General features: G+C 45.6%; 1 protein-coding gene across 2 annotated transcripts in view; it reads left to right on the forward strand.

The window, feature by feature from the left end:
* Positions 1–15,553, forward strand: part of CTDP1 (CTD phosphatase subunit 1) — a 110,868-nt gene that overhangs the window by 23,665 nt on the left and 71,650 nt on the right. For both annotated transcript variants that reach the window (XM_044293363.1, XM_044293362.1), the window contains exons 3-5: positions 1,080–1,173; positions 3,540–3,668; positions 10,652–10,802. In XM_044293363.1, the coding sequence (XP_044149298.1) occupies positions 1,080–1,173; positions 3,540–3,668; positions 10,652–10,802 (374 nt within the window). The remainder of the gene's footprint in view (positions 1–1,079; positions 1,174–3,539; positions 3,669–10,651; positions 10,803–15,553) is intronic.

Genomic DNA, 15,553 nt, shown 5'->3' on the forward strand with positions numbered 1-15,553 from the left:
ACTGACTTGGGAGGGGTCTTATCAAAATGCCATGTCACTGTACAGCATTTTTTGTCCGGATCCCCATTACAGTCAATGGGCATCCAGCTATGACAGATGCAGCCAGTCAACTCCGGCAGTCTGATCCTCCACCGAAACAAAGTGCCGGAGATCACAACATAACCTTAGATACACATTGTGGCAGAAGAACAGCCTGCTGGAGAATACCGTATCGGTTATAGCCAGATACAACCAGCTGTATGTTATCATTGTCTATAATGTGGTCCAAGGCCATCTGGCCATGTTCCGGCATACATGCTGGGTATCGTCCAAAGCTTATTTTATTTTATTTTTTGTCCGGCCAAAACCCAGCCTGAATGCTGTAACAAGGCCGGACCCCATTACGGTCAATGGCTGCAGCAGCCGGCAGATAATCCAGCTATACCCGATATGGTACATTCCGGCTGTTCTTCTGACAGAATGTATATTGCAGCTGTGAAAGCAGCCTTATGTGTGTGAAATTATGTGCTATACCACTGTAACAAATAAAAATATTGTTTTTATAAAGAAATACGTTAGATTAAGGTTTTTCTTATTAGAGTACTCGATTAATCGTAAAAATAATCGATAGAGTATTCTATTACTAAAATAATCGTTTACTGCAGCCCTAGGCATGATGGAAAAAAAAATCTTCATTTTTCTAGTTATGTTTTTCTATCTGTACTTTTAACAAAAAAAATTGTATTACCATTTCTCCTTATTATTCTAACATCCAAAAAGGACCCCCATTCTTGTTAACAGTGAGGTCACAGCAGGAGGCCCCCAGTGATCAGATATTCATCCATATATCTTGGGGATAGCTGATCAATGCTGTTTCTAAAGAGCTAAAACTTCTAGCACACTTTTATGGCTGACTAGCGCTGATCTCTCCTACCATAATTATCATTTCTGTTCAGCTGTTTCTTACTTATCTTGACTCCTTGTGGGTTTTCTGTACCTGAATGGCAAATCTGCCCAGTGATGCAGGGATAAATCTTCATCTGTGATGATTAGTGGCATTTGCACAATGTTGTTGATGTGACATTGCTATCCTTCTTCAGGCTCCAAAGCAAGAATGGAAAGCAGCAGGTGCCATTATCAACAGCTACTGTTTCCATGGTCCACAGCGTTCCAGAACTTATGGTTAGCTCAGAGGTAAGCTGTTCCCTCCAGTTTTCTATGAAAGTGGTCTTCTCATTGCAGGAAGGATAGCATTTTCTAGGTAATGCGATCATCTGATGATCATTGGTCAACACTTATCTTAAATATAGAGGGGTTACATTTCTTGGGATCAATACACTAAAGGAAACGGGGTCTCTTATTCGAAGTACACTGTATAACAATGGAAATACACGAACGTCAATAAAAAAATAATATGGTAACCACAATCACGAATAGTGTATGTGACATCCTCAATGCTCCTAAACCCGAGCCCCATTTTAATATTATTTTTTTTTAAACTACCTGTCTGAGATTCTGCCATGCCTGCGCTGCTGCCCCATTGTCAACCAGTTCCGGTTCTCACAGGACCAGGAAGTGGCTTGGCCTTTTGACAGTGAATTGAATAGTACATGACAGTGAATTTTTTTTTTTATGGGGCACAATTTAGCAGCATTGGGTTGTTGACTCCTAGGCTGGACAACCCTTTAACGCAATACGCCGTACATGTACGGTGGGGGAAGCTGTGCCAGAACGCATTCCGGCAGGCTGATCAGGAGCTGTGTCTGCCTGATCACTGTAGGGGCCTGGTGCTGTGCAGAGGCTGCCCAATGCCTTGCATGTCATTGGGACCTGCCTTCTATTGGGGCCGAGGAGATTTGAGTAATACACTAACAGGCAATGCATTACAATACAGATGTATTTTAATGCATTGCAGAGGGGATCAGACCCCCAAAAGTTGAAGTCCCAGAGTGGGACAGAAATAAAGTAAAAAAAAATAAAATAAAGGTTCAAGTTTTAAGTAAAAAGAAATATGAAAAAAAACACCCCTTTCCCCAGAAAAAACACACATATTAGGTATTGCCGCATCCATAACGACCAACTCTATAAATATATCACATGATCCTCCCTGTCCGATAAACACCATAAAAAAATTATAAAAACGATGTAAAAAAAAAGCCATTTTTGTCACCTTACTTTACAAAAAGTGCAACACCAAGTGATCAAAAAGGCGTATGTCCCACAAAATGGTACCAATAAAAGTCACCTCATCCCACAAAAAATGAGCCCCTACCTAAGAAAATTGCTCAAAAAATAAAAATAAAATATAGCTCTCAGAACATGGAGACATTAATAGTTTTGAAACAAAAAAATATTTTTATTGTGTTAAAGTGAAATAAATTAAAAACAAGTAGACATATTAGGTATCGCCGTATCTGTAACAACCAGCTCTATAAAAATATTACATCGCCTAACCCCTCAGGTGAACATAGTAAAAACAAGAAAAGATTTAAACGGTGCCAAAAAAATTATTTATTTTGTCACCTAACATCACATAAAGTGCAACACCAAGCGATCAAAAAGGCGTATGCCCCCCAAAATAGTACCAAACAGTCACCTCATCCCGCAAAAAATTAGATCCTAACTAAGACAATCAGTCAAAAAATAAAAAAAAAGCTATGGCTCTGACTATGGAGACACTAAAACATCATTTTTTTTTTTTGGTTTCAAAAATGCTATTATTGTGTAAAACTTAAATAAGAAAAAGTATACATATTAGGTATTGCGAAGTTTAATTTAGAAATTTCATCTCCATTTTCCTTTAATTCTTGTGGAACACCTAAAGGGTTAACAAAGCTTGTAAAATCCATTTTGAGTAACTTAAGGGGTGTAGTTTCAACAATGGGGTCATTTATGGGGGGGGGGGGGGTTCTATTATGTAAGCCCCACAAAGTGACTTCAGAACTGAACCTTAAAAAGTAGGTTTTGGAAATTTTCTTAGAAATTTTAAGAATTGCTTCTAAAATTCTAAGCCTTCTAACTTTTCAAAAAAAAATAAAATGACCTTTACAAAATGATGCCAACATAAAGTAGACATATGGGGAATCTTAAGTAATAAAGTAATTTTATGAAGTACCACTTTGTTTTAAAAGCAGAGAAAAAAAGAATTTTTCAAATTTTTTTTTCTGTAAATTTGGGATTTTTTCATAAATAAAGGTGAAATATATTGACTCAAATTTATGACTATCATGAAGTACAATGTGTCACGAGAAAACAATATCTGAATGCCTTGGATAAGTAAAAGCGTTCCAAAGTTATTACCACATAAAGTGACATATGTCAGATTTGCAAAAATCAGTCTGGTCCTTAAGGTGAAAAATGGCCCAAGGGCCTTAAGGGGTTAAAGGCCCGTCCCTGTCTTCCAAGAGACTTCACTTTTTTATTTTTCTGCTCCCATGGCTGTATGAAATCTTATTTTTTTTTTTTTTTTTTTTGTGGGGCAGCTTTGTGCCACTTGAGGTCTGTTTATTGTGCTTTTGTCTTTTTCTTTTCCTGAAACAAAAGTGTTTTCCTTCTTACAGCAAGCTGAACAACTCGGTCGCGAGGACCAACATAGATTACATCGAAACAAGAAGCTTGTCCTGATGGTTGATTTAGATCAGACGTTAATCCATACTACGGAGCAGCACTTCCAGCATATGTCTAGAAAGGTATTTTCCCGCTGCCTGTTTGCAGTTCAGATTTGGATAAAAGTACTTTACTTTTCAATGGATTTGTATCTCCTGACTGTATTTACTAGTTTGTAGAAAGGAAGAGGGAATTGGCTAAATTATTGGCCGTTCGCTTGAAAAGGGCATGCCACCATCTTATTAAAGGGGTTCTGCAGTTTGTTTAAACTGATGATCTATCCTCTGGATAGATCATCAGCATCTGATCGGCGGGGGTCCGACACCTGGAACCCCCGCCGATCAGCTGTTTTAGAAGGCAGTGGCGCTCCAGGAGCGCCGCAGCCTTCTCACTGTTTACTGCAGGCCCAGTGACGTCACGACTAGTATCAATGGCCTGGCCGCGGCTAAGCTCTGTTCACTTGAATGGCGTTTAGCCGCGCCCAGGCCATTGATACTAGTCATGACGTCACTGTGCCTGCAGTAAACAGTGAGAAGGCCAAAATCGCAGCATGCTCTATTTTGTGCGTTTTCCACGCAACGCAGGCCCCATAGAAATGAATGGGGTTGCCTGAAAATCGCAAACATCCGCAACAAGTGCAGATGCGGTGCGATTTTCACGCACGGTTGCTAGGAGACGATCGGAATGGAGACCCGATCATTATTATTTTCCCTTTTGTCTTCTTTCTTTGCTGTGTGCAGGAACAGGACCTGTGGTGACATCACTCCGGTCATCACATGATCCATCACATGATCTTTTACCATGGGGATGGATCATGTGATGACCGGAGTGACGTCGCCACAGGTCCTGTTCCTGCACACGGCATAGACAGAAGAGATGCCGGCTGCGCAATCAAGTGGATTAAGGTGAGTTAAAAAAAATATTATTTTATTTTTTTTAACCCCTCCAGCGCTACTGTACTATGCATTCTGTATTCAGAATGCTATTATTTTCCCTTATAACCATGTTTTAAGGGAAAATAATACAGTCTACAGAACACCGATCCCAAGCATGAAGAAGTTCGGGTTTGGGTACCAAACATACCGATTTTTGTCACGCGCGTGCAAAACGCATTACAATGTTTTGCACTTGCGCGGAAAAATCGTGCATGTTCCTGCAACGCACCCGCACCTTTTCCCGCAACGCCCGTCTAAAAGAGGCCTAAGGCATACCAATATGCCTCAGACTTTTCCCCCACATTCATCACCACAGTGAGCGCTGTGAACGTTAGGCAGCGCAACGTTGCTGCCTGTGCCTGAAATAACCCATAGCAAAGCTCCATACAGTAAGGAGCTTTGTTATTGGTTGGTATAGGCGTGCCCCAGAGCGATACTGGCGGGAGCTGGAAGGAGGAGGGGCCGGCTCCAGGGGTGGCTGTTGTAAGGAGAGCAGGACGCGCTGCCCGAGTACCTTGGGAAAAATGACAGGGCCGCTGGAGAGGTAAGGAGCCGTGGACTCATGTGACTGGTTCCCGGTGACCCTGCTCCCTCCTCCTCCTGTCACCCCACTAGTGACCCTGCTTCTCCCTCCTCATGTCACCTAACTAGTGACCCTGCTCCCTCCTCCTCCTGTCACCTCACTAGTGACCCTGCTCCCCCTCTCCTCCTGTCACTCCACTAGTGACCCTGCTCCCCTCATCCTTCCGTCACCCCACTAGTGACCCTGCTCCCGTCACCCCACTAGTGACCCTGCTCCCGTCACCCCACTAGTGACCCTGCTCCCGTCACCCCACTAGTGACCCTGCTCCCGTCACCCCACTAGTGACCCTGCTCCCGTCACCCCACTAGTGACCCTGCTCCCGTCACCCCACTAGTGACCCTGCTCCCGTCACCCCACTAGTGACCCTGCTCCCGTCACCCCACTAGTGACCCTGCTCCCGTCACCCCACTAGTGACCCTGCTCCCGTCACCCCACTAGTGACCCTGCTCCCGTCACCCCACAGGGAAGAAGCTGAACAGACTCCACCGACTATGATGGGATCCTGTCTTTTTACTGGACACAAAAGTTCTGCATACAAGGCTTTTTTGTTTGGTCTTTCCACAGAATCTGCAACAGAGGCTCCAAACGCAGATTTGAAGGCCTACGTATTATGTATTTTAGTAATACTCACACGTGCCCCCTCCTCACAGTGATTGCATTTCTTTCTGGCAAAGCTACCTTCTGGCCCGCAAAATTGATACCTTGTCTAGTGCGGCCCTCAGACGAAAAATGGTTGGGCACCACTGATATACACTATAGCTTCACCACACTGAGATCTGCTCAGAAAGCTAATCTGCATATTATTGCTTTATTCACAGGCACAATATATAGCTATATAGACACCAGAAATGCTTTAGCTTGGTAGTTAAGTGGTTGGTTTTATATGTAGAGATCCTTGGTTAGAATTTTGGGAGAGACATCAATTTTTTTTCTTACACATTTATCCCATAATGTCCTTATTATAATGAGGAGAATGTTAATAAATATTACTGTTTTCTTTATAATCCTATATTGTAATAGGTTTTAGTAAAAAAAAAAAAAAACACTTCTCAATATAGTAAGGCCTTATTATTATCTGGTTATATATTATTTATTATAGTTTAGCCTTTTAATATGCTTTTGGAAAAAAAAAGAAAATGTATCTCTCTTCTGGGATTTGAACCTGGGATGTCTACATACAGGGTAAACCACTATACCACTAAGCATTACTTCATAGAGGTACATGGTGTTTCTATGCGTATAGGCTGACAATTATCACTGGTGTCTATATAATTATAAATTTTGCTTGTAAATAAAGCAGAAATATGTAGATTAGCTTTCTGAGCTATAAAGTGTATATGATATGTTGATGTTAGGACACCGCTCAGGGGTGTGGAAATAAAAAATAAAAAAAACTACTTGTCGAAGGACTAAAGTGGGGGCTCAATCTACTTGTCCCTCATGACCATCTACTTGTCCTGAACTTATACTAACGTTATACTATATGGGGCGGGGGCCACAAGGAGACGTTATGCTGTATGGGGCGGGGGCCACAAGGAGACATTATGCTGTATGGGGCGGGGGCCACAAGGAGACATTATGCTGTATGGGGCGGGGCCACAAGGAGACGTTATGCTGTATGGGGGCAGGGCCACAAGGAGATGTTATGCTGTATGGGGGCAGGGCCACAAGGAGACGTTATGCTGTATGGGGGCAGGGCCACAAGGAGACGTTATGCTGTATGGGGGCAGGGCCACAAGGAGACGTTATGCTGTATGGGGGCAGGGCCACAAGGAGACGTTATGCTGTATGGGGGCAGGGCCACAAGGAGACGTTATGCTGTATGGGGGCAGGGCCACAAGGAGACGTTATGCTGTATGGGGGCAGGGCCACAAGGAGACGTTATGCTGTATGGGGGCAGGGCCACAAGGAGACGTTATGCTGTATGGGGGCAGGGCCACAAGGAGACGTTATGCTGTATGGGGGCAGGGCCACAAGGAGACGTTATGCTGTATGGGGGCAGGGCCACAAGGAGACGTTATGCTGTATGGGGGCAGGGCCACAAGGAGACGTTATGCTGTATGGGGGCAGGGCCACAAGGAGACGTTATGCTGTATGGGGGCAGGGCCACAAGGAGACGTTATGCTGTATGGGGGCAGGGCCACAAGGAGACGTTATGCTGTATGGGGGCAGGGCCACAAGGAGACGTTATGCTGTATGGGGGCAGGGCCACAAGGAGACGTTATGCTGTATGGGGCAGGGCCACAAGGAGACGTTATGCTGTATGGGGGCAGGGCCACAAGGAGACGTTATGCTGTATGGGGGCAGGGCCACAAGGAGACGTTATGCTGTATGGGGGCAGGGCCACAAGGAGACGTTGTGCTGTATGGGGGCGGGGGCCACAGGGTGACGTTGTGCTCTATGGGGGCGGGGGCCACAGGGTGACGTTATACTGTATGGGGGTGGGGGCCACAGGGTGACGTTATACTGTATGGGGCACTAGGGCAGCCCCAAGGTGACGTTATACTGTATGGGGGCCACAAGGAGACATTATAGTTTATCAAGTGCCACGTGCAGTGCAGATTGCAGGCAGGGCCAGAGCCTCAGACGACAGACAGCACAACCTTTATTTCTGACACCCCTGCAGATGAGCGTTCCTCCCGGAGCCTGTCCACATCGCAGCTCCCGGCCTGACCTGCAAGCGCTGACTGGGGTCACATAGCATTATACTGATTTATGATGCTATGTAACCCTTACAGTTCTTGAATGTGTTGGATAACACTGACATAATGCTGTCCGTGTTATCCAACACATTCCAGAACTGTAAGGGTTACATAGCATCATAAATCAGTATAATGCTATGTGACCCCAGTCAGCGCTTGCAGGTCAGGCCGGGAGCTGCGATGTGGACAGGCTCCGGGAGGAACGCTCATCTGCAAGGGGCCGTGGGGTCTCTCACTCCTCTTCTCCCATCTTGGCCTGCAATTACTCAGTCTCTTAAGACGGTGTGCTGACTTACTGTGCGCTCCTGTGCTGGCAGGTGGGCGGAGACTTCGATACAGGAGCCGGGAGGAGCGGGGGCCGCCTGCAGGAAGTGATATGTACGGTACTCATATGCACGATGCAGGGGCAGGCTGACATAGATGTAGGAGCGGTCAGCACTGCCCAACCTACATGTCCCTGCTACTTGCCCGCACAGGGCTAAACAACTGTTCAAACTACTTGCCCGGCGCCCGGAACTGCATGTCCCGGGCGTCTGGCGATAGGAATTCCACTCCCCTGCTGCCGCTCTTAGACACAGCTCAGCCTGATGTCTAGCCCTGTCAATCAATGGGAGGGGGGGGTGTGCAGAGCACAGGGGGTGTTACAGAGCGGTGCTCGGAATATTCAGCCCCGCCTAGTGCTCCATGTCTGGTTTAATAGGGTCGAGCCTCTTTAATGCATAGTGCACACACACAGCTATGTCTACAAGGTGCTCCCCAAACCTCTGTCATAAGCAGCTTAGGAGAGATCTTGCAAACAAAGCATTTTGAGGAGCATTCGATAAGGCATTTATGCTACTATTGTGATGTTAATTTTTTTTTTTTAAGGTGCACAGCATATTTGCACCATAATTGGTGACTTTTTAGGCTTCTTGCCACTTTTCAGGACTTAGCGAGAGGGGCCGGGTTTCACACAGCTTGATGGATTTAATATAACATACTCCACAAACTGGATGGATCAAGATGTTTGGGACCACCACTCTTGATAATTGGCCCCCTCTTTGTCTTTCCCCTAGTCCTTTCCCATCTTTGGCTACAGAGCAGTTGGGTGAACAAGCCTGATGTCATCACACACACTGTACAGGAGGATCAGTCCCTGCACTTGGTCCCCACAGCCACTTCCACTCCCGCTCCCCTGAGATCTATCATCTACCACCCTGACTTACTCACTTTTCTTTTTTTAGCCAATTTCATTTCACCCCATTTGCCCACCAAGACAAGTGTGAAGGACCTGAGTGATGTCACAATGTGGGCAGAGCTCCTCTTTCCTATTATGTCCCTCTCCCTGTCCACTGATGCCCCATAATAACAAGCAGGTCATGTTGGGAGTTGTAGTTCTGTCCTCTTTTTTTAAAAAAGACCACACATTCAGACTCCATCTCCAGCAGTGCCTGACAACAGTTAATTTTTCTATCAGCTTAAGTGTATACCACAGTATGACATCTGTCTGAAGCAGCCGTTTAACGTATGCGTTGTGTATAGATTAAACGTAGGACAAAAACATGAGATGAACACAGCCTTGTGTGCTTGAGTAATAATGACTATCACTGGAGAGCAAGATCTCGTAGATTTCTGACCGGTGGGAAGGTGTCCATCAGAATACACATTTTCTCTCAATGTCACTACAAACTATTCTCTTTTACAGATCCGAATGGTTGAAACTCCGCTTTTCCAGGATCCTGAAAAAGCAAATCTGCCTAGCTATGGCACTATTTAGGAATAGAGAATGAAATTTATCTTGGTAGATTTAGTATTCTAGAGTATTACAGCTCCAGATAGTGGTAATCCACCTTTCACAGGAACCTACCATTTTATGGCACTATTTAGGAGTGAGGAGGGTTTTTCTTCTTCTTAGATTTGGTATTCTGTAGTCCACTACAGCTCTACAGTGTAACCAAATCTATACTGTACAATTGGAAACTAGCCGATTCTTTCCAACAAAATGGCCACACTTGCTGTGTAGACAAAATATATCCTAAATTCAGCCCACTCCTCCAATACTTCCTGACTTAAAGGGCATCTGTCAGCTTATTTGTACCTATGAAACTCGCTAATCTGTTACATGTGCGCTTGGCAGCTGAAGGCATCTGTGTTGGTCCTGTGTTCATATGCATTGCTGAGAAAAAAAGAACTTTTAATATATGCAAATGAGCCTCTAGGAGCAACGGGGGCATTGCCATTGCAGAGAGAGCAGAGTTCCTCCTAGAGGCTCATTTGCATATATTAAAACTTCATTTTTTCCAGAAATGCAGACGCATATGAACATGGGACCAACACAGATGCCTTCAGCTGCATCGCAGTGCGCATGCCCCGGCCAAGGAAGTCATCGCGCAGGCACGGGCTCTTGCTGAGGGGGAGAGAAATCAGATGGGCGGGCAGAGGAAGAGGCTGGGTGGGGACAAGAGCCGAAGAGGCAGAGCTGCCTGGGCACCAACGCGGTGGACGCCGTCCTGGGCACTTGCGAGCCCTCATTTACATATGCATCAAAGTTCGTTTTTGGCAGTTTTACAAGTCCACAAAAGCATATAAAGGTACCGTTTTAATCATCTGTGTTGCGGCTACAGCGCTATGGGAACTGTTAAAAAGGGGCAAATGTGCTGACAGACTCCCTTTAAGTACACAAGCATGAGAAGGGGGAGTAAACATGGCTGCAGCCTGAGAGATCAATGCTCTGCTTTTCCAGTTTATTTTCATGGTCTGTTATTGTGATATCTGAGCAAAGAGCAGATAACAAAGACGCATAAGGAGAGTGTTGTGTTTGGATTCTGGATTTTGTTCCCTTTTAACTCTAATTTCTTTTTTTGCAGGGCATATTCCACTTCCAGTTAGGCAGAGGAGAGCCGATGTTACATACTCGTTTGCGCCCGCATTGTAAAGAATTCTTAGAGAAAATTGCCAAACTTTTTGAGCTGCATGTTTTTACCTTTGGAAGCAGACTTTATGCACATACGATTGCTGGTCAGTATCTGATAGGAGTCCTGCTGAATGCTTTTTTTTTTTATATGTAAGGAGAATAACAACTTCAAGTGTTTTTTATAAAAGCTCCTTCAAGGAGTTTTGCCCTCTGGACAAGGCTTCTTACAATAAGGCTGTGCTTGCTGATCAGCTGTAATTGTCAGGAAAAACTCTATAGAGATATTTATATGCTTCAAATGAATGGGGAATCAAAACTGTGCCTTAGGCCGCTTTCAGACGAGCGTATTGAAATCCGTCAGTATTCTGGCTCAGGATCCTGGAGATATACCATCAGTATGGTCATCAGGCCTTACATGGGTATTTCTTCCTTCCTTCACTATTTATGCACTGCACAGACTGTAATGTGCGGATTTGGAAACAAACTCTGACATGCTGCGGATTTCAAATGCTGACAGAAATTATACGCCCACGTGAATAGCTCCATTCATTAACATTAGCAGCGGATTCCGTTACATTAAATGCAGACCATATACACATTGCAAATACGCTCGTCTGAAAGCGGCATAACCAACCCAGCACAAGGTTGCCCCTTTTTCAGTGCCATCAATGTGTCATTTGAACGATATTTTTTTGTACTGACTAAATTCATAATATGTCTTTTATAGTGGTAGGAGCCCTGCACTACGCTATCTCCAGCTGTCCCAAAGAGAGTGAATGGAACGGTAGCATGTAAGCTCCGTCTGCCACTCTAATCATACGGGGACCATGGGACCCCCCCCCTTTCTCATGGTTCGTGGGAGTCCCAGCTAGGGGCTGGTATAGACCTCAGCTATAACTTCCCTTTTTATCACCACTTTAGAAAAGTGGTGTGCGGCTTTTTTTACTCCACAATAGTGACGTAAATGCCCCTGAATAAAGCAGCTCCTGTCCATTGTTTCTATGGCCCATGCAGCTGATGCCAAAATTTAGGAGGGGATATTTATCAAACTGGTGTAAATTAGAATTGGCTTAGTTGCCCATAGCAACCGGATTCCACCTTTTTATTTCTTTACAGCTCCTTTTTGAAAATGAAAGATGGCATCTGATTGGTTGCTATGGGCAACTAAGCCAGTTCTACTTTACACCAGTTTGATAAATCTCCCCCAGGAAGTGTGAAAATGCAGGGTTATATACAGTTTTAATAATATAGATGGTGACAAAGAAAAACTCACCAAAAATTCTAAAAAAGTTTAACATGAAAAAGTGATTTTGAATAATGTCATTTTCTGATGACTCATTGCCTTTTATAATGAACATCCACCCGTGAATAACATATGTACGTAATCTAAAATTGTGTGATTCTGCACAGCAGTCTCTTTACAAGTCAGGTCAGAGCTCTAAATCCCCTGCATAGATATGTTTGAACGATATTGTGCTGGCTGCCTGCAGCGGCCACTAGAGGGAGCCTACTGCCCACTATTGAACTTGAAGGGGTTGTCTCATCATGGACAATGGGGGCATATCGCTAGGATATGCCCCCGTTGTCTTATAAGTGCGGTCCCACCATTGAGACCCGCACCTATATCGAGAACGGAGACCCACAAATGAAGGAGGGCGCATGCACTGCCGCCCTCCATTCATTTTCTATGGGTTCGGCGAAAATAGCCGAGCGCTGGCTCGGCTATTTCCATCAGCCCCATAGAAATGAATGGGAGCAGTGGCCGTGCATGCGCGGTACGCTCCTATTCACTTCTATGGGGAGCTGGCTTGGTGGCGGCTGGACCGGAGTCCTCCAGCCACCACCTTGCAGGGCTCCGTTCTCGATATAGGTGCGGGTCCTAGCGATATGCCCCCATTGTCTATGATGAGACAACTCCTTTAAGAATAACAATATGTAGTAAACCTACTCGCCAGCACGGTCTACAGGGAACAATATGCATCTCAGTATCAGAAAAAACGCGTTTTGGCCAACAATTACCCAACACACCTTAAGTGACCTGAAAATGTATCTCTGTTTGACACCATTTGTAAAGCTTTGAGTTCATTGTTAGTTCCTCTAGACGTGTGCTTCCGGCAGATTATTCTTATGAACAAAGCAAAGCAAATATATAATGTCCAGGTCCAAAGGGTTACTAAAAGTATGGACATTTGTCTATTAACCTTGTTCACACACACCAGTCTATACATTTTTGAGGAGGGCTCTCACCCTTTTCTTGGTCGAGGGGTGGCACCTGCAGTATACTGTTGTTTCTGCAGGGATATGGCCACCTGTACTGGTACATGGTAAGTAGAAATGTCAAACAAGCAGTTTTGCCATAAAGCCTATTGAGATGTTGTCTTATCAGGAAAACAGGGGTTATCTAAGTGGTATCAATGGGAAGGTGGCAGGTCTCGTCATTGAGCTCTTTGGGAGTTACAGAAGAGGCAGAGAGCCGCTTACTCGTCTTTCGGTGGATCCCATTAGGCATGGCGTTTCTCTTCCATTATATCACCCATTTTTGCAAAAGTAGTAAATGGAAATGTAGCCTTGTTGGGTTTTAACCTTTGAATTCTCTTCCAATAAAGTGATGGTTTTACCATCAGTTTTCAAGAATTCAAAAGTGACAATCGTCACTTTATTGAAGAGTAGGGCTGCAACGATTAATCGATTTATTTTACCTTTTTACAATGACGCTCCCGCTCCTGTAACAGCCAGGCAGAGCGGACGGCGGCGTAACGTCACTCACTCACGTGACACGCCTGCTCCGCCTCCTTCATTCATGAAGTGGGCGGAGCGGGCGCGTCACGTGATTGAGTGACGTTACGCCGCCGTCCGCTCTGCCTGGCTGTTACAGGAGCGGGAGCGTCATTGTAAAAAGGTAAAATAAAGATGCAAGCATCGGGGCCGGGGCTGTTAGGGGGTAGGGGGAAGGGGGGATCTGTCTATGGCACTGCTATGGGAAGGGGGGTCTGTGTATAGCACTGCTATGGGGAGGGGGGAGGATCTGTGTATAGCACTGCTATGGGGAGGGGGGAGGATCTGTCTATGGCACTGCTATGGGGAGGGGGGTCTGTGTATAGCACTGCTATGGGGAGGAGGGGAGGTCTGTGTATGGCACTGCTATGGGAAGGGGGATCTGTGCACTGTTATGCCCATAACAGTGCACATATCCCCCTCTCCATAACTACGCCGTCCACAGATCCCCCTCTCCATAACTACGCCGTCCACAGATCCCCCTCTCCATAACTGCGCTACCCACAGATCCCCCTCTCCATAACTGCGCCACCCACAGATCCCCCTCTCCATTACTGCGCCACCCACAGATCCCCCTCTCCATAACTGCGCCACCCACAGATCCCCCTCTCCATAACTGCGCCACCCACAGATCCCCCTCTCCATAACTGCGCCACCCACAGATCCCCCTCTCCATAACTACGCCGTCCACAGATCCCCCATAATAGTGTGGTCCACAGATCCCCCATAATAGTGTGGCCCACAGATCCCCCATAATAGTGTCGCCCACAGATCCCCCATAATAGTGTCGCCCACAGATCCCCCATAATAGTGTCGCCCACAGATCCCCCATAATAGTGTCGCCCACAGATCCCCCATAATAGTGTCGCCCACAGATCCCCCATAAGTGTCGCCCACAGATCCCCCATAAGTGTCGCCCACAGATCCCCCATAAGTGTCGCCCACAGATCCCCCATAAGTGTCGCCCACAGATCCCCCATAAGTGTCGCCCACAGATCCCCCATAAGTGTCGCCCACAGATCCCCCATAAGTGTCGCCCACAGATCCCCCATAAGTGTCGCCCACAGATCCCCCATAAGTGTCGCCCACAGATCCCCCATAAGTGTCGCCCACAGATCCCCCATAAGTGTCGCCCACAGATCCCCCATAAGTGTCGCCCACAGATCCCCCATAAGTGTCGCCCACAGATCCCCCATAATAGTGTCGCCCACAGATCCCCCATAATAGTGTCGCCCACAATTTGTTTTAATATGGCCTTTGAACATAATTTTTCAAGTAAGATCATATAAACCTCTGTTTTGTAATTTTGTCGTTTTTCCCGATTAATCGATTAATCGAAGAAATTAATCGGCAACTAATCGATTATTCAAATAATCGTTAGCTGCAGCCCTATTGAAGAGACAATTCAAGGTTAAAACCAGCATGGCTGCACTTTCTGTATGACACTTGCAAAAATGGCTGCCATCATTGAACAGGAAAACACCAGATCAGTGGAAGTAATTCTTTTACAAACTTGGACTATTGCCTGAACTTGGGTGCTAATATAGATGTAGGATAGGGCATGCATGGTTCAACAAAAAGTACATGAATCTATAAAACAACAAAGGCAGTAGGACCTAGAAACTGTACTTTTTTTTTTTCTTCAGCATCAATAGTTGCAGATCAGTTTGAGGTAGATTTCCAGTAGATTTGGTGGTTTTGAGTGATTTAAACCCTAACGCTGGGTTCACACCTGAGCGTTCACGATGGAGTGCTCTGTATGCGCGATTGTACGGGCATTTGCAATCGCGCATACAGAGACAAGCGAACGCCCATTGTCGCGCATTCCCGGAAGTCTATTTACGGGAACGCGCGACAAGACGCCCCAAAGAAGCTCATGTACTTCTTGGGGTGTCGGGCGTTTTACAGCGCGTAGGAAAGCGCTGTAAAACGCTCAGGTGTGAACCCAGCCTTAAGGACTCAGCCGTATTTCACCTTAAGGACCAGGCCATTTTTTGCAAATCTGACCAGTGTCACTTTAAGTGCTGATAACTTTAAAACGCTTTGACTTATCCTGCCATTCTGAGATGGTTCTTTCGCC

The sequence above is a fragment of the Bufo gargarizans genome, chromosome 5, assembly GCF_014858855.1.
Source record: "Bufo gargarizans isolate SCDJY-AF-19 chromosome 5, ASM1485885v1, whole genome shotgun sequence".
NCBI classification, from domain to species: domain Eukaryota; kingdom Metazoa; phylum Chordata; class Amphibia; order Anura; family Bufonidae; genus Bufo; species Bufo gargarizans.